This window comes from Primulina huaijiensis, chromosome 5, assembly GCF_012295235.1.
Source record: "Primulina huaijiensis isolate GDHJ02 chromosome 5, ASM1229523v2, whole genome shotgun sequence".
Taxonomy (NCBI): domain Eukaryota; kingdom Viridiplantae; phylum Streptophyta; class Magnoliopsida; order Lamiales; family Gesneriaceae; genus Primulina; species Primulina huaijiensis.
The window spans coordinates 4,407,053-4,429,445 of record NC_133310.1 but is presented as its reverse complement, the minus strand read 5'-3'; the positions used below and the strand labels follow the sequence as shown (position 1 = coordinate 4,429,445).

The window sequence follows — 22,393 nt, the reverse complement described above, 5'->3', positions numbered from 1 at the left end:
TGTCGTATCCCTTACCGGGAGTGTGGGATGTCGTCTTAACATCCTCCCAGGATTTATAACAAGTTTTTTGAAAAATTTATTTTTATTATTTATAATAACATTATATTATATAGTAAATATATAAACAATAAAATAAATATTATTACTTTTGTTACATTTTTCTTCTGTTTTGGAGCTTGGAAAAATATGGAGGACTTTAAGAGCTTCGTGCTGATAACGTGTTGTGAAAAAGTAAAAATTATTGTAAAAAGTAAAAATCTCAAACTCTCAAAATTATCACACTACACACTTTATAATATTTTTCTCTCAACTCAATTGTGATTTTATTCACAAATGAGAGATCTATTTATAGAAAATCTTTACAAATAATCCAAAATTAAATTACATCATTACCTTCATCATCACACACAAATTTCAATATTCAACACCTAATTTTACCTAATTTTCAACATTTAAATATTCAACATTCAAATATTCAATACACACATTTTAAATATTATTTTTCAACAGATACTATTATAATAAAAAATATGTTTTTTATAAGACGATATCACATATATTTATTCGTGAGACATGTCAACACTGATCATATTTACAATAAAAATTAATACTTTTAGGACTAAAAAGTAATTTTTTTCATAAGTGACTCAAATAGAACATATATATCACAAAATTGATATGTAAGACCGTCTTACATTAATTTTTGTGTAAAAACAAATACCTGATCGTATCTGATTGATGAGAGAACCAAAAATACCCTTGTCGGAATCGCTCTTCTTGAAAAATTCACGATATTATATAACTATACATGGCTTAATTTCCCTCTTCATATATTAAATATTCGTATCTTCTTTTTTGTGATATTTGAAAATAATAGAGGGAAGAAGAGGACTACCATGAGAAAGAAAGGCCCGTGAAGTAACCAAGTTGACTCGCCTGTAAACCATGCATCCTCTTGACAAGAATGCTTTTATATATACACAAAAACTATTATAAGATCGTCTCATATGTCAATTTGGTGAGACATATCTCATATCCGACTCGATCCATAAAATAAATATTATTCCTCACTCTAGATATATATGAATTGAGTCAACTCGTCTAAAAAAAGATATATAACATATATCAGACAAGTCATTCTTGGCTACTAAACGAAACTCGGGCATGTAAACCCTCTCTTCCTGAAGTCAGATATACTATATGATGATTGAGTTTTCATTGTTATATATAACCAAAAATTTTGTATTTCTTGTAGATTCTCAATCTTAAAAAAAGTTGTCAACCCTTAGCCAATTTTTCTATCCAAAACTTTATCCTTTTATTCATTCCCTTGAATAAAGTTGTGCATTTTGTTGTAGATTTTGTAGGAATATATTCATTCGTGCCAGAAAAATTGAATGTCAACTCGCACAAATTAATGTAAATTTATTTGGGTATTCTTTAATCTTTATAAGCTGTCCCATGCGAAATTATATATATACTTTTTTGAACATGAAAAAAATGATATATTAAAAATATTTAAAGTGGTCTTCATCTATTTTTTAAACTTATACTAAATTGTTAAAATTCATTGAACGAAGTTGGTTTTATATATAAAAAAAATTAGAAATAATTACTTTCGTATAGTTTATTGCATGCAAAATTAAACTTGATGGGTAAAATCGTACGCGAGGATGCGTTGCGGTCTTTTTCAAATCTTTTTATCGAGAATCGGAGGTAAAAGTAAAGCAGTATTTTCCACGTAAATCATTTTTAGAATCTGTATTCTAACGATATGAATGTGATGGGTTATACCCAATTTAATTAGTTCATTGAGCTTGATTACATTAAAAAATATTCAATAATAATGTAGATACAAAATCATTTTATACGTATACATAAGTGATGCCACGTAAGAGACTTTTCAACCAATATATATATATATATATATGATACCCCAAGAATGGACCCATCAAGATTAGGCCCAAATTCTCGGCTAATCCCTAACACAGGTAAAGGGCTCATGACAGGCCCAGATATTCTCTTAGAGCACCCACAGTGGGTGTTAAAGGGGTGTTATAAACGTTGTTACTTATTTAATGTATTGGTTTAAATTATCCTTTGGTGAATATAGCCGTTGCAAAGTAGCCGTTGGAATATAGCCGTTGCAAATTTCAATATAAATAGACACCTTGTACTATACAATTCTTCATTCTACAAACATACCATTTGGCAAACAGATACAATTGAATTTGTTTACTCCAAAATGTCTCAATATTCCAGTAGTTCAACCTCTAGCTCGACAAGTAAACACGAAGTCCAAGTTGAAGTTGATGACGAAGATTATGATCCGGGGAAAGAGCTAATGTCATTGATACTTCAACAAAGTCGACAAATAGTTGAAGCATATCAAAGTAATAACGTGATGCGGCGAAGAAGAAGGTTCATGTGGCGACCCGGGCTCTAACTCAATTATCTTTGGGATTAAGTGGATCTTTGCTAGAAAATGTGGGTCAAAATTTTGCTTTTAATATCGAAAACAGTTGTATAAAAATCATACACAAACAACATTCTTTATTTTATTTCACCAAAGGTAAATACATGTCTTATTCCCTTTTCATAATACAAACTAGAGTTTACCACAACTACATGTCACATGTAAACACTCCTAGTTCATCTGCTACGCCCGAAATCTCCACGCTAACTCGATCTCTCATCTTTGTCGCGACCCTGATCCTGTCCCACCTGTTGTCATGCACACATACAGACACAACAACAGCCGGATACTCCGGTGAGAACAAATCCCAGTATAAAACATGTATACATGCATATACACAATATAAATCATGAATATACTATCATGAATATAATCAACAACAATACATCTTATAGTATATGAAACATCATCAGAATAAGTCAAGCAATGTAACTCAAACTCATATCTTTGACTCAATTCATATCTAAATCTAGGGATCCCGGTGTGAATAAGACGTAACAAGTCTCCCACCTACCCTCCCAATCGTGGTGGCGGTACGTCTTATTCCTAGACTTCGGCCCTGTCTGTATCGAATATCTACAACCGGAGTCGATCTTCTCCTGTGCTTCGATACCACCAAACGTCTAGAACTTGGCAATTCTGCCAATGACTCTCCTATCTCAATGCTTATACATAAATCAAAATAAAGCACAAGCATAACAAGGTATTGAAATCTAGTATGTGATTTTGGGAAACTCGAATCAAATCTAACTCGAGTTGTATCTTCCCGAATCCACATGAATTATACCTTTCTTGTTGTTCGTAGAAGTCTAAGTCTCGTATTCTAGATATCGAATCTGTCAAACCCAATCTGAAATGACATATATACAATGCACCATATCAACTTCTAACTCAAATAATATATGTGAAGTGCAATACTCAATCTCGAGATAATTTTGACGGCATAATGGCGTAAACTCGATGTCCCCGTCAACTCAACAATAACCCAATCTCAACAATGCATAACCAATACCATATCATCACAATTCTAATTCCAGCATGTCAAAATCTATTCAATTCAAATCAATATATGCTGAAATTCATAACAAATGCATACGGTACCATTTCTTCGATCCGGTTTCAATTATACGCTCCCCGATATCACAAGAACACATAATCTAGTGTAATTAACAATTTCCCCAACATCAATATCTCAAATCATGCAGGAAATGAATGAAACTTACATCCCCTTGAAGCCTTTGATGAGAGGAGCACAGAAATGAATTTGGATCGAAATTCGAGTGTTTAGATCTTGTACAAGCTAAGTTCTAGGCTATGAGCATTCTTGAGGCTTCCATGGAGGTGTTCTCGATTTTTCAGCTGCTGAATGAGTGGAGAAATGAAGACTCAGCACATATATTGCATGGCAAAGACGCTTGGCTTATTTTTCATTCTGCACGTCTCGCGCATATGCGCGACCTCAACCGGCGCATATGCGCGAGACCTACGGCCTCGGCATATTTGAATTCATCATCTCGCGCATATGCGCGCCCCTTTTCGCGCATATGCGCGCGAGTCTCGGCATACATTCAATTCCATCAGCTCGCGCATATGCGCGTCACTTCTCGCGCATATGCGCGAGGCCTTTGACCTCGGTACATGGGACTCGCGCATATGCGCGCATCTCTGTCGCACATGTGCGCGATACCTACGGGATTTCAACCTTTGCTAACTCAGCATGTCCCATTCTGATCGCGACTTGATCCATCTATAAGCGCTACAAGTCATAATCGTTAATCCCAGATTATCAACATGAAATTCTCGGGCATTACAATTCTCCCCCTCTTAGATATGATTTCGTCCCCGAAATCTCAGGCAATCAGTCAAAGCGTGTAAAGGAAACAATATATTCAAAAGCTAAATAATTACTCACGTCAGGAAAATAACTCTGGATATTTCTGTCTCATCTCTGATTATGTCTCCCAGGTCGCTTCTTCAGTGCCATGACGACTCCATTGGACTTTCACCAGCGGAATAGTCTTCGTTCTGAGCCGTTTGTCTTTTCAATCAAGAATCTGAATTGGCTGTTCAATATAACTCAAAGTGTCGTCAAGCTCGGCTTCATTAGGTTGAATGACATGAGAAGTATCTGGCAGATATTTCCTTAGCATCGACACATGAAAAACGTCATGTATCCCGGATAAAGAAGGAGGAAGAGCAAGTCGATATGCACGATCGCCGATCTTCTCAAGAATCTCATATGGACCGATGTATCTAGGAGACAATTTGCCACGTTTACCAAACCTGACAATGCCTCTGAAAGGAGAAATCTTCAAAAATACTATGTCTCCCTGTTCAAACACTAACGGTCGACGACGTACATTCGCATACTTGGCTTGTCTATCCTGAGCTGTCTTCATTCTTTTCTAGATCAGTCTTACTTTATCAGTCATCTCTCGGATCATATCAGGCCCAAGCTCTGGTACTTCTGAGATGTCATCCCAATACAGCGGATATCTGCACTTCTTTCCATATAAAACCTCAAACGGTGCCATCCCAATGCTCGTCTGATAGCTGTTGTTGTACGAGAATTCACAAAGAGGGAGTGAATCTTGCCAACTAGTGCCAAAATCTAGCACTACAGCCCTTAGCATATCCTCTAAAGTCTGGATAGTACGCTCTGACTGTCCGTCTGTCTGGGGTTGGTAAGCAGTACTCAGGTGCAATGTCGTACCTAAAGCCTGCTGCAGACGGTACCAAAAGTGTGAAGTGAATCGTGGATCACGATCTGATACGATCGACTTCGACACACCATGCAATCTGACTATCTCTCTGACATATATCTCTGCCATCTGATCATATCGATACGTCATTCTGTATGGAATAAAACATGCTGATTTGGTCAATCTGTCTATCACAACCCACATCGCATCACAACCCCGAGATGATCGTGGTAATGTCGTAACAAAGTCCATGGAAATGTGATCACATTTCCATTCAGGAATATATAAACTCTGAAGTAAACCTCCGGGCTTCTTTCTCTCGGCCTTCACCTGTTGGCAATTCAAACATTTCGACACAAACTCTGCAATGTCTGATTTCATCTTTTTTCACCAAAACTGTGTCTTTAGATCGTTGTACATCTTTCTGTCACCAGGATGAATACTGAACCGACTACAGTGCGCTTCTGATAGAATCTGTTGTTTCAAATCTGAAACATCTGGCACCAAAAGACGGTTATTTACATATAGAACATGATCATGTACCTGATACTTTGAGTGATGTCCCGATCTGACCATCTGAATCGACTTCTGAACATTCTGATCATTTTTCTGTGCCTCTTTAATGCGAACAATCAAATCTGGTTCTAATTGAATCGTAGCAAGTCGCAGTGGTCTACTCTCTGTGTCAAATCCTAATCCATACAAACAGCAATCCTTAATCAAATTAGAGACACCTATCGTCGATAAGGATAAGGCACATACCTTTCGACTCAAGGCATCCGCTGCTGCATTAGATTTCCCTGGATAGTACTTGATTTCGCAATCAAAATCTTTCAGCAAATCGAGCCATCTACGCTGTCTCATATTCAACTCAGATTGAGAGAACAGATACTTCAGGCTTTTGTGATCAGAATAGATTTCAAACTTCTCGCCGTAGAGATAGTGTCGCCATATCTTGAGTGCAAATACAATAGCCGCCAATTCAAGATCATGAATTGGGTAACGAGTCTCGTGTGGCTTCAACTGTCTCGAGGCATATGCAATCACATGTCCTCGCTGCATAAGAATACAGCCTAACCCTTTGTGAGATGCATCACAATATACAACGAAATCACCCGTTCCTGAAGGTATCGTCAATACTGGAGCACTGGTCAATCGTCTCTTCAACTCCAAGAAGCTAGCCTCACAAGCTTCAGACCACACAAACGGCGCATTATTTTGTGTCAACTGGGTAATAGGCTTCGCGATACTGGAGAAATCTTTGATGAATCGTCGATAGTACCCTGCTAGACCCATGAAACTACGTATCTCTGGCACAGAAGTCGGTCTAGGCCAACTGATTACAGCTTCAACTTTACTTGGATCAACAGAAATACCGTCTTTAGATATGATATACCCCAAAAAGACAACATGTCTCAGCCAAAACTCACATTTTGACAGTTTAGCATATAATTTCTCATTTCTCAGCGTCTGCAACACAATTCTTAAATGTTCGGCATGCTCAATCATACTCTTGGAATATACCAAAATATCATCAATAAAAACAATAACAAACTCATCTAGATACTTCTGAAAAACACGATTCATCAGTCCCATAAACACTGCTGGAGCATTCGTTAAACAAAAAGGCATGACAATAAACTCATAATGTCCATACCTGGTTCTGAATGCTGTTTTTGGTATGTCTGCATCTCTGACTCGGAGTTGGTGATATCCAGATCGCAGATCGATCTTGGAATAGACAGAAGATCCCTGCAACTGATCAAATAAATCGTCGATACGAGGCAATGGGTATTTATTCTTTACCGTCGCCTTGTTCAGTTGCCGGTAATCAATACACAATCTCATCGAACCGTCTTTCTTTCGCACAAATAGCACTGGAGCGCCCCAAGGAGAAACACTCGGTCTGATATATCCCTTAGCTAGAAGATCTTCTAATTGTATTTTCAGTTCTTTCAGTTCAATAGGTGCCATTCTGTACGGATTTCGGGATATAGGAACAGTACCTGAAATGATATCGATGCTAAAATCTACCTCTCGAGCTGGAGGTAACCCTGGAATTTCATCGGGAAATACATCGGCAAACTCGTATACCACTGGCAACTCTGCCAATGCCGGGCTCGATTTCAGTAGATCTACTGAATAGACAAAGAAACCTTCTGCTCTTTTCTGTAACAATCGTGTCATCGTCAAAACAGATACTAAGGGAATCCGAGATCTGGAACCCTTACCGTAGAATTTCCATTCGTCAGCCATCTCTGGTCTGAACCTGACAATCTTCTGGAAACAATCTACAGTGGCTCGGTACTTTGTTAACATATCAATACAGACAATACAATCAAAATCAGATAGCCCAAGCACAACACAATCTAACTCAATCTCGTGACCCTCGAACTGTAGCATACACTGTCTAACTGAAGTCACGGATATAAGACCACTTCCCAACGGAGAAGTAACAGACACTACGGCAGATAATGACTCGACAGGCAATGCATGTATCAATGCAAAACTTTCTGATATAAATGTATGAGATGCACCTGTATCTATCAAAACATAGGCAGGATAGCCGCAAAGAAAACAGTTACCTGCAATCACATCATCTGGTGCATCTTGGGCCTGCTCTTCTGTCAGTGCAAATACTCGAGCCTGTTGTCTAGGAGGCTGGCTCACTGTCTGGCTACCTCTGGCTCGGGGCTGGGTCTGTGTAGGGGTTGGCTGAAAGGAATGAATAGATGAAGCTTGCCTCTCAGGCTGATTTACGGAACCAGATGCTCCTACACTCTGAGCTTGTTGTATCCCTTTCTGTGGACAAACCCTGGCGAAATGTCCCTGCTGTCTGCAGATATTGCAGCGACCCATCACGCCCTGACACTGTTCAGTGGCATGTCTACCTCCACAAGAGCTGCAATACACACCTGTATATTCTGTACTCTGACCAGGACCCCTCTGTCGTGATCCACTGGAGCTCGTCGAACTGCTCCCTGATTTCTTGAATTGTTTGCCTTTCGATTTCAACTGGTCTTTTCTCCCACTGCTACTACCACTGCTATCGAATCTGGGAGGAGGTTGAAAAGAGGGTTGTGTTGGTCTTGGACTCGGAGTGACATAAGGAGTGCTTCGTTGCCTAAGCAGTCCAGCTTCCGTCCCCTTGGCCCGGTTCAACGCTTCAGCGAAGGTGTTAGGTCTACCGGTATTTACCAAAGTAAAAATATCTGGATTCAAGCCATTAATAAACTGATCTGCAATGGCCTCGTCACTCTCTGCAAACGTGAGGAGCAAATCTGAACAATGTTGAGAACTTTGCCACATATTCTTCGATATTCAACTGTCCCTGTCTCAGATTGGCAAATTCAGCACCTTTATCTTTTCTGTAGGACACGGGAAAGAATCGTTGATAGAACTCTGCTTTGAAAACTTTCCAAGTGATCTCTGTGCCACGATGCTCCAAGGCTCTTTTCGTGGTAAGCCACCAGTTCTTTGCAACTTCTTGCAGTTAATGCCCAATAAGTTTAACTCGTCGCTCGTCCGTGTAGTCAAGAGATTCAAATAACATCTCGATGTCATCGAGCCAACTTTCACATTCAACTGAATTTTCTGTGCCCTTCAGTGTCGGTGGTCGGAATGACTGAAACCGCTTCAACAAAGTCTCCATCGGTGTAGCGGTCACATCCATCGGATCATTGGATGTACTGCCCTGTTCTGGTGCCCGACCTGCTACTGGTTGCGGTACTCGTCGAGGAGGCATATCTGATTATCAAACGGATTAGTACACAATGTATACAATCTGTCTCAGTCCTCCTCTGATCATATACCTCTGATCCAGAATCGGTTCTGATTCAGTCTTTGCAATTAGATGTTGTAATAGACTCAGATAACAATACAACATATAATAGTGAAAGCAATAAATCATGACGTGTGCTAGCATGATATAAGCAAGGAAGACGACTCGATCTACCCCGCTCACTCTCTTCTATCTCAGTCTATACAGAACCTACTGCTCTGATACCACCTGTTGTGGCGACCCGGGCTCTAACTCAATTATCTTTGGGATTAAGTGGATCTTTGCTAGAAAATGTGGGTCAAAATTTTGCTTTTAATATCGAAAACAGTTGTATAAAAATCATACACAAACAACATTCTTTATTTTATTTCACCAAAGGTAAATACATGTCTTATTCCCTTTTCATAATACAAACTAGAGTTTACCACAACTACATGTCACATGTAAACACTCCTAGTTCATCTGCTACGCCCGAAATCTCCACGCTAACTCGATCTCTCATCTTTGTCGCGACCCTGATCCTGTCCCACCTGTTGTCATGCACACATACAGACACAACAACAGCCGGATACTCCGGTGAGAACAAATCCCAGTATAAAACATGTATACATGCATATACACAATATAAATCATGAACATACTATCATGAATGTAATCAACAACAATACATCTTATAGTATATGAAACAAAATCAGAATAAGTCAAGCAATGTAACTCAAACTCATATCTTTGACTCAATTCATATCTAAATCTAGAGATCCCGGTGTGAATAAGACGTAACAAGTCTCCCACCTACCCTCCCAATCGTGGTGGCGGTACGTTTTATTCCTAGATTTCGGCCCTGCCTGTATCGAATATCTACAACCGGAGTCGATCTTCTCCTGTGCTTCGATACCACCAAACGTCTAGAACTTGGCAATTCTGCCAATGACTCTCCTATCTCAATGCTTATACATAAATCAAAATAAAGCACAAGCATAACAAGGTATTGAAATCTAGTATGTGATTTTGGGAAACTCGAATCAAATCTAACTCGAGTTGTATCTTCCCGAATCCACATGAATTATACCTTTCTTGTCGTTCGTAGAAGTCGAAGTCTCGTATTCTTGATATCGACTCTGTCAAACCCAATCTGAAATGACATATATACAATGCACCATATCAACTTCTAACTCAAAATAATATATGTGAAGTGCAATACTCAATCTCGAGATAATTTTGACGGAATAACGGCATAAACTCGATGTCCCCGTCAACTCAACAATAACCCAATCTCAACAATGCATAACCAATACCATATCATCACAATTCTAATTCCAGCATGTCAAAATCTATTCAATTCAAATCAATATATGCTGAAATTCATAACAAATGCATACGGTACCATTTCTTCGATCCGATTTAAATTATACGCTCTCCGATATCACAAGAACACATAATCTAGTGTAATTCACAATTTCCCCAACATCAATATCTCAAATCATGCAGAAAATGAATGAAACTTACATCCCCTTGAAGCCTTTGATGAGAGGAGCACGGAAATGAATTCGGATCGAAATTCGAGTGGTTAGATCTTGTACAAGCTAAGTTCTAGGCTATGAGCATTCTTGAGGCTTCCATGGAGGTGTTCTCGATTTTTCAGCTGCTGAATGAGTGAAGAAATGAAGACTCAGCACATATATTGCATGGCAAAGACACTTGGCTTATTTTTCATTCTGCACGTCTCGTGCATATGCGCCACCTCAACCGGCGCATATGCGCGAGACCTACGGCCTCGGCATATTTGAATTCATCATCTCGCGCATATGCGCGCCCTCTTTTCGCGCATATGCGCGAGAGTCTCGGCATACATTCAATTCCATCAGCTCGCGCATATGCGCGAGGCCTTCGACCTCGGTACACGGGACTCGCGCATATGCGCGCATCTCTGTCGCACATGTGCGCGATACCTACGGGATTTCAACCTTTGCTAACTCAGCATGTCCTATTCTGATCGCGACTTGATCCATCTATACGCGCTACAAGTCATAATCGTTAATCCCAGATTATCAACATGAAATTCTCGGGCATTACAGTTCATCCGAAGAAATCGTGAAGCCGGGCATGCGAGGCTCTTCAATTATTATTTCTCCACAAACCCGGTGTATCCAGATCAAATATTTCGAAGACGATTTTGTATGCGAAGAGAGTTATTCTTTTGAATAGTGAATGCACTTTAGGATCGTTCACCGTATTTTCAGCAAAAGGACGATGCTGCGAGAAGAAAAGGCTTGTCACCACTACAAAAATGCACGGCTGCAATTCGTCAATTGGCGTATGGAGTCCCGGCCGACCATCTTGACGAGTACCTACGCATGGGTGAATCAACTGCCATCAAGTGTCTTTTCAAGTTCTGCGGATATGTGGTTGAACTATTTAGTGATCGATATTTGAGAAGGCCAAATGCTGATGATGTTCAACGTCTTCTTCAAATGCATGATGAAAGGCACGGGTTTTCTGGAATGTTGGGCAGTCTTGATTGCATGCACTGGGAATGGAAAAATTGCCCAGTTGCTTGGAAAGGCCAGTTTACAAGAGGCCATGGGTCACCGACAATCGTGCTTGAAGCGGTCGCGTCTCAAGACTTGTAGATATGGCATGCATTCTTTGGTGTCGTCGGTTCACGTAATGATCTTAACGTGTTGTACGAATCTCCCATATTCAATAACGTCTTGCAAGGAAATGCACCAGAGATTAATTTCATGGTCAACGAGACTCAATATACGAAGGGGTATTATTTAACAGATGGAATATATCCGGAATGGGTCACTTTCGTTAAGGCTTTTCCTTGCCCGGAGGATCCAAAGAGGAGGCTTTTTAAGGAAAGACAAGAGTCTGCAAGAAAAGATGTTGAACGAGCATTTGGGGTGCTCCAAGCTCGATGGGCAATTGTCAGAGGTCCAGCTCGTTATTGGTACAGAAAAAAGTTAAAATATATTATGTTAGCATGCATTATTTTACATAACATGATTGTCGAAGATGATGGGGTTCACGTGACAAATTGGTACAACGATGAAGGTGACGAACCGGCACAACCCGTCCAGGGCTCAAACCGAGGATTTCATGAATATCTCCGAAAAATTTCGAAATATGTGACACTCATGTGCATCACCAACTTCGTGCCGACTTAGTTTAACATATTTGGTCACAATACAACAACAATCCTTGAATTAGTATTTTGCATCTTCTGTTAAATTTAATTTATTTTCTTTTATTTTTATGCAAGTGTTATTTATTATTATATGTTGTACCGTTTTAGTTTAGGTTTATAATAAATTTTTAATTTTAAGTAAATGACACTCATAAAATTAAATTATTTTACGTACTGAATATATAAAAACAAATTATTATTAATATAAAATAATAATAATTTAATTTCTTAAAATATTTGAAATTGAATTTATTTAATGTAAAATAAGAATAAGATGAATGAGTGGACAGCGGGACATACAAATAATGAGTGTGAATGTTAAAATGAATGTGGGAGAATAGATGTGTTAATGTAATGTGTATGTGGCATGTGGACCTCACGATTTCTGATGAGGTGGTGGGTGTTCTATGCAGGTGCTCTTATAAATATCAGGTTTGAGCGTGCTGTTGATTCAAGATATATTCACTATATTATTTTTCAGCAGCACTCTTATCTGCTCCTCCTTATATCCTTAGTCTCTGACTTGAGCGTCGGAGGTGCTACGCNTGTGGTTTTTGAAGGTGGTTTTTGAAGTATAATACCCTTACACTAACAGCCAAAACTAATATAGAGGAAGAATCTATGCAAATATTGGTGTGCCTTTACAACATTGATGTAATATATGTTGGATTATCGTTTTCTTGCACTCAAGATAGAAAGGAAGTTTAAATTTTTCAGAGAAATTTCAATTTTGACAATCAAAATATTTTTGAGCGTCGTATGATTCAAATTCATGTGTAAGATGTTTAGAGTTGTTACCTCTGTGTTCTATGATGATGGACACCAAACTCTTCCGGATTTTAAGTAGAGATAGTTATTTTTGTAAATCTTTATGAATGATCTACTAGATTAACCATCGTTCTCCAATCTACGAATTAGGTTCATGATCAAATAGTATATTTTTTCTCTTATAATGCATAATAGAGAATATAGAAGAAATTTCGTTGAGACAAAATCGCCGGAATTGGAATTATATTAAGATTCTCCAATCCTATTAAATAATTATTGAATTTGACTATCTCAACGAGAACACATAATTAAATAATTGTGTTATCTTCAATGGTTTAGAGATATAGTTAGTCATGGATTAACAACTTCATGTGATCCAGGAAAACATTTGTCCTTATTCGAGCTTACCCTAATTAGTCTCGTTCTTTTCATCAACCCCTTGAACAAAAGCGTAAGAATTCAAGTCTGATTGCACTCATCGGATCATAGTAAGAGCATTCAGTAACATCGTCCTATGATCTTCTAGGCATCACTGATAGTGTCTGCAAGAACCAGCAAGTTGTGGTTATCATACATTATGGTCCCTTCAACACATATGTCCCGATCGAGTATGAATTTATTGGTGTATCTCAAATGAATTCGATAAAGATATGATATACCTTTGAGTAATCATAGTGTCATCGTATGTACAAATAAAGAAACACATTTCCATATTGCACATGTCTTATTCTAACAAGAGAGTATTTTTAACTCATTAGATCACATAGGATATCTACACTCGTAGGTGAGCGGTGAATCCCCAACTATAATTGATCAGCTCATATGTATGTTGAAACTACACCCAATCTCGCCACCTGATGACCTTCGTGGAGTCGGTAAACGAATAAAAGTGTAGTGATAGTACATAGAGCCTCCATGTTGTCTCAGGTCAAAGAACTAATGGTGTGCAACCATAACTGTGGACTAATCCACTCGATAAATGATAATCAATTAGAAAGTCTGATGTGAGTTGTTCGACGTCTCATCCAATGAGCACTCATCTTAATGAATGGACTTCTCCATATCCTTACTAATGAAATGTGTCGTTTACATCACAAATGTTAGTTTTGAGCTTAAACGACTTTTGTCCTTGTTTTAGGCGGTTGAATCGACTAGGAACGAGTTTAAAATATATAGTATACCTAATGAAATTCATGATCTACGTTGTACATTAGACATCATGGTACTATAAGATTTTCCATGATTTTATCTATGCAGCTTGCATGAGTGTACAAATAAAGTAATGTCATATAAATTTAATACACAAAAATTTGGTAGTGTATAAAACATATACTAAGATTGTTTAAAATTTAGATATTAAAGATCTAAAGGTAAACCCGACTTTGGTTTTTAAGAACAATAGAACCAAAATTAGAACAAAAATATTTTATTGGTTTCAGTTCCAAAATCAGCTCACATAATATATAAATTTTAAGGCATAATTGTTAAACAATTAGCTTCAATGTCTCATATGTTGTACAACTATTTTATTTGATATTAAAAATGGATTATAGTAGCATTTTTAAAAAAATTATATATTAGACAAATTTTTAAATTCAATACAAAAAATTTGGTAGTACGTGGTCTTTTGATTTATAATTTTCAGTTTTATATATGTTTTTTTAATTATTTATGAATTTTTAATAAAATAAAAAAATCTATAATAAGAAAATAAAAATTTTCACATTCAAGTAAGTGACAGAATAATTGCATATAATTTGACCATGCTATAAATCTAGTTAAAACAACAAATGATTTCAAATGTTTAATATTACGGCCTATTTGATATAAAAACATGAATCATCGAAAACAAATAATTTGAAATCTCCAATGTATATATGTAAATAAGAACTAAGTATATACAAATATAAAAATATATATATAAAACTGATTCGTATTCGAAGATTTGGTGAAAAATATAAATTATATATATTTTTATAATTATTCATTAACTAATGTATATGAAAATTATTAGATTGTAAAAAAATTATATATTGCATCTATTTTTTCTTTCAAGTGAGATAATAACTATTAATATGGAAAATTTATAATGTAATACATATATAATTTTGATTTTGATTTTAAAAGATGGTAAAAATTCAAAAACTATATGAAAATTTAAAAAAAAAATTTCTATAACAAATGTATAAGTTACAGGCATGATTATTTTATTATATTATATAACTAAAAAATTACATGAATTTGATCGTCAAAATCAATTATCAAACAAAACCCTAAATATGTAATGCATGAAAAGAGATATTATGAATAATTAAAACACACATAAGTTATTTTCTACTGTAGAAACAATATATGACATAATCCTTATAATAAATATAATTATAATGATCATTGATCAACATTTGTGAAAGTATCAAAGCTTTTATATATGATATTTTAATATTTTTATTTAATTATTTTGAAATCAAACTAACTAATTCTACAAATAAAAAATATCATTTTTTATGAAAGTTTATTTTTTTGGTTTTATTTCAAATTTTAATAGTGAAAGTCATACCAATAATTTAAAATTTGTATTTAATAATTATTGTATGAGTTTATTTGATTTTATTTGATATTAACATAAAACCTTAGCTGAATGTATATTTCATTACATATGTTGATTTATTTATTATTTTAAAACTTTAGTCATCAATCTAAGTCTACGAAAGATATATTTTGATATAAAATTAATTATTCGTGATACATAATTCTAAAAATAAAAGGTAAAAAAATTACGTGTTAAATACTATTTAAATTAAATATTATGATTTACATATTGATAAAATTCATTTATAATTTGGTTGTCTTTTAAGTTATTCTGCTTTATATATGGTGCTTGATTATATATTTTTAAAAAATTTGTTTTAATTCATTTCGTTCTATATATTATGTTCATTATCATTTATTTTATTACATAAAATAAACAGCTTGAATTTTAATTTGAGAAAAAATTTTGAAAATAAGTTATATAAGTTCTTAATTAATTTATTCATCTAATATGACAAGAGATTAAACCCAGATAAATACCGAAATGATTCAATTTTTTTTTAGAAATTCAATTTTTAAATTTTTATTATATAATTGATATTTACGTATATCGCACCTAGAAATTGAGTCGAAATCCGGTCAATTGACACCTCTACCTCAATTTCATTGTCCCATATATAATATACCCTCAGCTTGAATTCAAACATTAGTGATAATGTAGCAATTAATCCCAATCAACTCAAACAAAAAATATCTAGAATAGAGAATCCATGTGTTACCAAGAAATTTGCTAAAGAGGGCCACACCAAAAGTTTGATCACTACAACAAAAATGGCTTTCCGCAGCGTGCATATGGGCTTTCCGCAGCGCGCATTGCACGCTGCGAAGTTGCAAGTCGTTGAAAGTTCAAGATTATCCGCGGCGTGCATTCGCACGCTGTTAATATTACTATCAACGGCGTGCATATGCACGCTGTTCATATAACTATCCGCAGCGCTGTAAATATTAAAAAAAATCTAAATATTAGCGACGGTTTTTGACACGACCGTCGCCCATTAGCGACAGTTTTTGACACAACTCAACTCAAACAAAAAATATCTAGAATAGAGAATCCATGTGTTACCAAGAAATTTGCTAAAGATGGCCACACCAAAAGTTTGATGGATATATAACTTGGTAAAAATGCATGGAGCTTTTCATTTTTGATAAAAAAAAAAAAATTATATATGGTGAATGCCACTTGTACTCAATGATAAGAGATTTCTGAATGACACCATTGTTTGTTCAACAATTAATTAAAGGGAAATGGAATTTGGTATTGACAACTTGACTCTCTTTACAACTTTGCTCACAAATGTGTTAAAATAATTTGAGGGAGAGAGCATTGGTCTCACCTTTATGGATGGATCAAACTGTTCTATCGAGCCCANTAGTTATTCTTTACTATGAGTAGAAGATCGAGTCGTTTATCACTTGAGATATCCTATTCCACATGGATAAAATCGGATGTTTAAAATAGTTTATAATCACTTGTATAACCACTTGGGTTAATCATTTTCGTAAAGTAAAGAAGGATACGAAATGGTTGTTACAGGATAGAGACACATTGTCCATTTGCGCGGATAATTATGAATAGGTGAGGTACAGGCTGTACAGTTGAGGAGTGCTTAAAAGATTTGATAGGTACTACTCATATCAAGAATGTGCATCTTCTTTTCGGTAGCTCATCACATAAGAATTACAAAGTTAAGCGTGCTTAACTTGAGGCAATTCTGGGATGGGTGACCCTCTGGGAAGTTTTCTAGTGTGCGTGTGAGTGAGGACATAAGCACGCTGAAAAGACTCATCTTGATACAGTGGGGGCAGTCGTCGAATTTGAGGCGTTACAATTACAACCATGGATTTTTTTCCTCTCGATGAATGATAACCACTTGGAAAGTCCAATGGAGGGTTGTTCGCTACAATAATCATATGATTACTATCTGTATGATTTGACATCTCTATGTCATTACCATAAAACATGGTACACAGCATCACATATGATAGTCTCAAGCTCAAGCGGCCTATATCCTTGTTTTTAGACGGGTGAATCGACTATGAACGAACTTATAATATACAATGTTTACAAATGAGTTTCAAGATCGAATTACGATTCATTTGTATTAAAGTAGAATCAAGGTCTTTATCTATGTTGATTGCATGGGTATATAGATAAAGTAAAACAAAACCATTAAATATAAATTATATTAAAATAAAGATTATTTATTATAACTGAGTCAATAAATTCCTTAGTCAACCATTAACTTATATGACATTCACTCTAACAAAATAATAATCTAATCCGTACCAAATTAAAGAAAAGAGATGGATCATATGCACTAAATCAATTCGACCCATCACATAAACTACCAAATCCAACATGCAAAGTTACCAAAACATTAAAATGCCAAGCACAAAAGAAGATACTTCCTATATATCCCACAAGCAACCAGCTAATAAAGGAACCTTCAAATCAAGAAAAGAAAATGCAAATAACATGTATATACATATAAAATGTTAACTATCCACATGTAATTTCTACAACTCCATAAAAATAATAATGTATATGTAAAGTAAATTTCCACTTGACTAGAATCAAATGTTCAATAAAAAGAACGATTTAAATAAATCCCACAAACTAGAGATTACACCCGGCCAAGTGTTCCATTATAGATAGCTCTACGCATATTCTAATGGAAAATTAAGAAAGGTTAATCAAGGAGATGGTGTGAGAAAATTGTATTGATTTGTTGTTTATAACATAAGATTTTCCATAATTTCAAATTCATCATTTAGTATTCTAATGTATAATAGATGTGGAAATGTAATTGACTCAGTTCGACACAACTCGAATTCGATTTTTGTTGGTTTCAGTTTGGTTTAATATATGAAATGATTTGAATTTTGAACTGATACTGTTTATATTTCAAAATTTTTGTTTTAAAGAAAAATAATGTTGCATTTTCTAAGATCGTCGAAGGGGAAATCACAATTTTAGAATGTAAGTTGATCAATTTCAGATTTTAGTGTCAAAGTTTGGTTCTCATTTAAGAACTTTGATTGTTTTATTGTTTTGATTCTTTTTTCACTTGAAGCCACTAAATCTACCGAATATTGCTTATTTGACACGAAACTCATTTGGCAATGACAAAGCATATTATTAGTATTTTTTGAGTTGAGAACAAACCTTATATTATACACATTAAAATTCACCTAAGTAAAAATAAAGAGAAACAACAAGATTTTTTTCCCTTCATTTTGAAATATTTGGTGAACTTTTGCTTTATTTTTGCTTAGATATGGATTTTAATTTGTGTAACATATAATTTATTCTTGTTACATAAGTCACGTTGGAGAACATCGGCGTCAAATAAGAAATATCCGGTGGGTTTAGTGGCATTCGACGAAAAAACGACCCAAAAAAAAAATTTTACTGGATGCAAACCAAACTTTAACATGTTACAATACTAAAATTCAAAACATGTCAATTTATATGACTAAAATTGTAATTTTTTTATTATCAGATTAATTAAATTTAATAATTAATATTTATATTATAAATATAAATAGTTTTTCCATTAAAAAATAATAAAAATGGGGTGTTAAAAAATGTAAATCTAGCTGTTTGAATTACATAAAATAAGTTTTTATATGTGTGTGTATGAGACTTTAAAGCATAATATGAATCATGACTTAGATTTTGGCTCAAAGGCCTATAATGCATGTAAAACTTGAAGTATCTACATTTTGATATCGAACTCAAGCAGGTGGTAGTATTTTTTTTAAGAAAAGTTTTCAAAAAGTTAAAGTCATAAATTATTTCTTTTTTTTAAAATTTTTTTGAACGGACCTTTTATTTTCCTTCCAATTTCATGACTCCTATAAAACAGAAGCATTATATTCTCCTTTTCTTTTGAACATATAAGGTTATGCAAAAACTTGTTTGAGACGGTCTCAGGGGTCGTATTTTGTGAGACATATCTCTTATTTGGGTCATCCATAAAAAATATTATTTTTTGTGCTAAGAGTATTATTTTTTATTGTGAATATCGGTATGGTTGACTCGTCTCACAGATAAAGATTCGTGAGACCGTCTCACAAGAGATTTACTCATAAGGTTAATGTTAATGCAAATTAATTTACTAATTTTCCTACAATAAACTTTTTTTTTTTTAGTTTTTGTTTTTATGGTGGCTAAGTGCATTATTGATTTGTAAATGTGTCACCATTAAACCCTTTCTCTCGATAGCTATTCTATGAGCCACGTTTTGTGCACCAAAAGTTAGAAAATTCTACTATATATATGAGTGATTCAATAGGGTTTTCTCAAAATCTTTCGTGTCTTTCTTCCCCCCTTACCCCCCCCACCCCCACCCCCCAACACTCTTCTAGGTTTGAATACTTGAGAGAGTTGGGTCATGGGGGCGTTTGCCGTTCACCATCCACTTGTGTTTGCATTTGGAATTTTAGGTAATCATATAACACACACACATATATATATATATGTATATATATATCTATATATATATGAATATATGTATATGTGTATATATATGTATATATATATGTATATATATATATGTATGTATAAAACTAATTACTTCTTGGTTATCCTTGAAGTTTACATATTTTTCGACTTAACCATTTTCATTCCAATAACATGATGTTAAGTTGTTTGCTAATAATTTTACAGGTAACTTAGTAGCTTTCATGGTGTATCTTGCCCCATTGTAAGTATATATCTAGCCTTTAAATACATACATACATATAAAATATATGTGTGTGTGTGTCTTGTGCGCGCGTGTGTATGAGCTAGTAATTAATGTAAAATAAAATCTTGGTCTCAGGCCAACATTTTATGGGATCTTCAAGAAGAAATCAACAGAAGGGTTTCAATCAGTGCCATACGTGGTTTCTTTACTTAGCTCCATTCTATGGATATATTATGGAATTACGAAATCAAACATAATTCTTCTCATTACAATCAACTCGTTTGGTTGTCTCATAGAAGCCATTTACATTGCCATTTTCATAACTTATGCTCCTAAAAAAGCAAAGGTACGTAATAATATTCCCCCAATAGATATTAAGTCACTAACAATACACATTTTGTGGGATCGATCAGTTAGTTTTTTATTCATTATTTTGAACGCGTTTTAATATGCAGATCATAACCCTTAAACTTCTCGTGCTTCTTAACCTCGTCGGATTTGGATGCGTCGTTATCCTGACCCAGTTTCTGGTAAAAGGATCGGAACGTGTTCAAGTTATTGGATGGGTAGCCGTTGCATTATCTGCAAGTGTCTACATTGCACCCTTAAGCGTCATGGTATATATCTCTATATGAAGACAATTTTCTCATATATATATATTTTTCTATGTTGCTCACCAACCATGTTAATCTCGGTGATGGGATGTGATACTCAACTATTAGATGTGATGAAACATATCAAAATTGTACATCCAATATGATAGTGTCACCTCGAAAGTGGGCACGATTGATGGGTAACATAGCGAAACATATATATGTATATATGTGTGTGTATTTTTTATAAAAGAATATTTGTTTATTATTTTATTACTGCATGTGAGCAGAAGCAAGTAGTTCGAACAAAAAGTGTGGAGTTTCTACCGATCACATTGACATTGGCCTTATTGTTGAATGCTGTGATGTGGTTTTCCTATGGTTTACTCCTCAGAGACTTCTATATCACGGTAACTTTATTATTTCTTTGAGAACTATTATTTATTTATTAATTAATTGGGAAGATCCCATTTTTAATTGACAAAAATTTGTGTGAGACGGTCTCACGGGTCGCATTTTGTGAGACGGATCTCTTATTTGGGTCATCCATGAAAAAGTACTATTACTTTTATGCTAAGAGTATTACTTTTTATTGTGAATATCGGTAAGATTGACCCATCTCACAGATAAAGATTCGTGAGACCGTCTCACAAGAGACCTACTCTTTTTAATTAGTTAAAATTCTTTTTAATTAAATTTTTTTAAAAAAATCAAGGGTCGAACCTAAACAGGAACCAACAGTTATAAAAACTCGATCGATCATATTTAATGAGTCCATTTAAATTATTATATTAGATGTCATACTTTAAAATTTTCTTTTACCATATATTTTTTATACTTGTAGGTTCCAAATGTATTGGGGTTCATTTTTGGAGTGCTTCAAGTGATATTATATGTGATATACAAGAACTACACCCCGAAAGGTCAAGAAGAGACATTACCGACTACAGTCAAGTCCATTGCAACAGCAACTTCGGAGATTCACCCGGTTTCTTCCGACGAATCTGATCCGGCGGTGGATATTACAATCCGAGAGGAGATTGAGGTTTCCAAGTTCGACCACGAAGAAATTAGGGTTCATGTTATTCCAAACAATCACCTTATTTTGAGTTATTAGGCGTTTTATTCACATGTATGTTTATCATGAATTTTATGGCACGTATGTATCTATCAACATGGTAAAATTCTATAGAAATTTGGAATAAAAAAATTTAATTCTACGTACAAAATGAAAGGACTCAACAATGTGATTTCCTTACAACAGTGTTTCGATTGAAAAAAAATAGTGTCCTAAATGGCGTCGTCTAGCCTAGGACCGTTTAGGCGCTAGGAGGTCGCTCAACACACCGATTTTTAGAAAGATGAAGTTTCTGGACACTGTAAACAAAATCGTCCGCCTAAGTAGCCTAGGTGGCCACCTAATGTAATATATATTTTATTTTTAAATATTTTTAAAAAAATTAAAAACGATTTTTCGACATACTTTTCAATCAATTTGTATAAAATAAAGAGGATGTATATGCTATTGATTTTGAGTTTGAATTCGATATGGAGAAATTATTGGAAAAATATGGATATGAACAAGACGAATTAGATATTGAGG

At 35.0% G+C, this 22,393-nt stretch overlaps 1 protein-coding gene and 1 pseudogene across 1 annotated transcript; both read left to right on the top strand.

The window, feature by feature from the left end:
• The first annotated feature begins 10,556 nt into the window (after positions 1-10,556).
• LOC140977463 (protein ANTAGONIST OF LIKE HETEROCHROMATIN PROTEIN 1-like) lies at positions 10,557-12,129 on the top strand (annotated as a pseudogene).
• Positions 12,130-19,852: 7,723 nt separating this feature from the next.
• Positions 19,853-21,907, top strand: LOC140977462 (bidirectional sugar transporter SWEET14-like). The gene is made up of 6 exons (XM_073442203.1): positions 19,853-19,955; positions 20,179-20,215; positions 20,333-20,543; positions 20,653-20,814; positions 21,081-21,200; positions 21,635-21,907. The coding sequence occupies exons 1-6, from the start codon at positions 19,904-19,906 to the stop codon at positions 21,905-21,907; spliced, it is 855 nt and encodes a 284-aa protein (XP_073298304.1). The 5' UTR covers positions 19,853-19,903.
• The last annotated feature ends 486 nt before the right edge of the window (positions 21,908-22,393 follow it).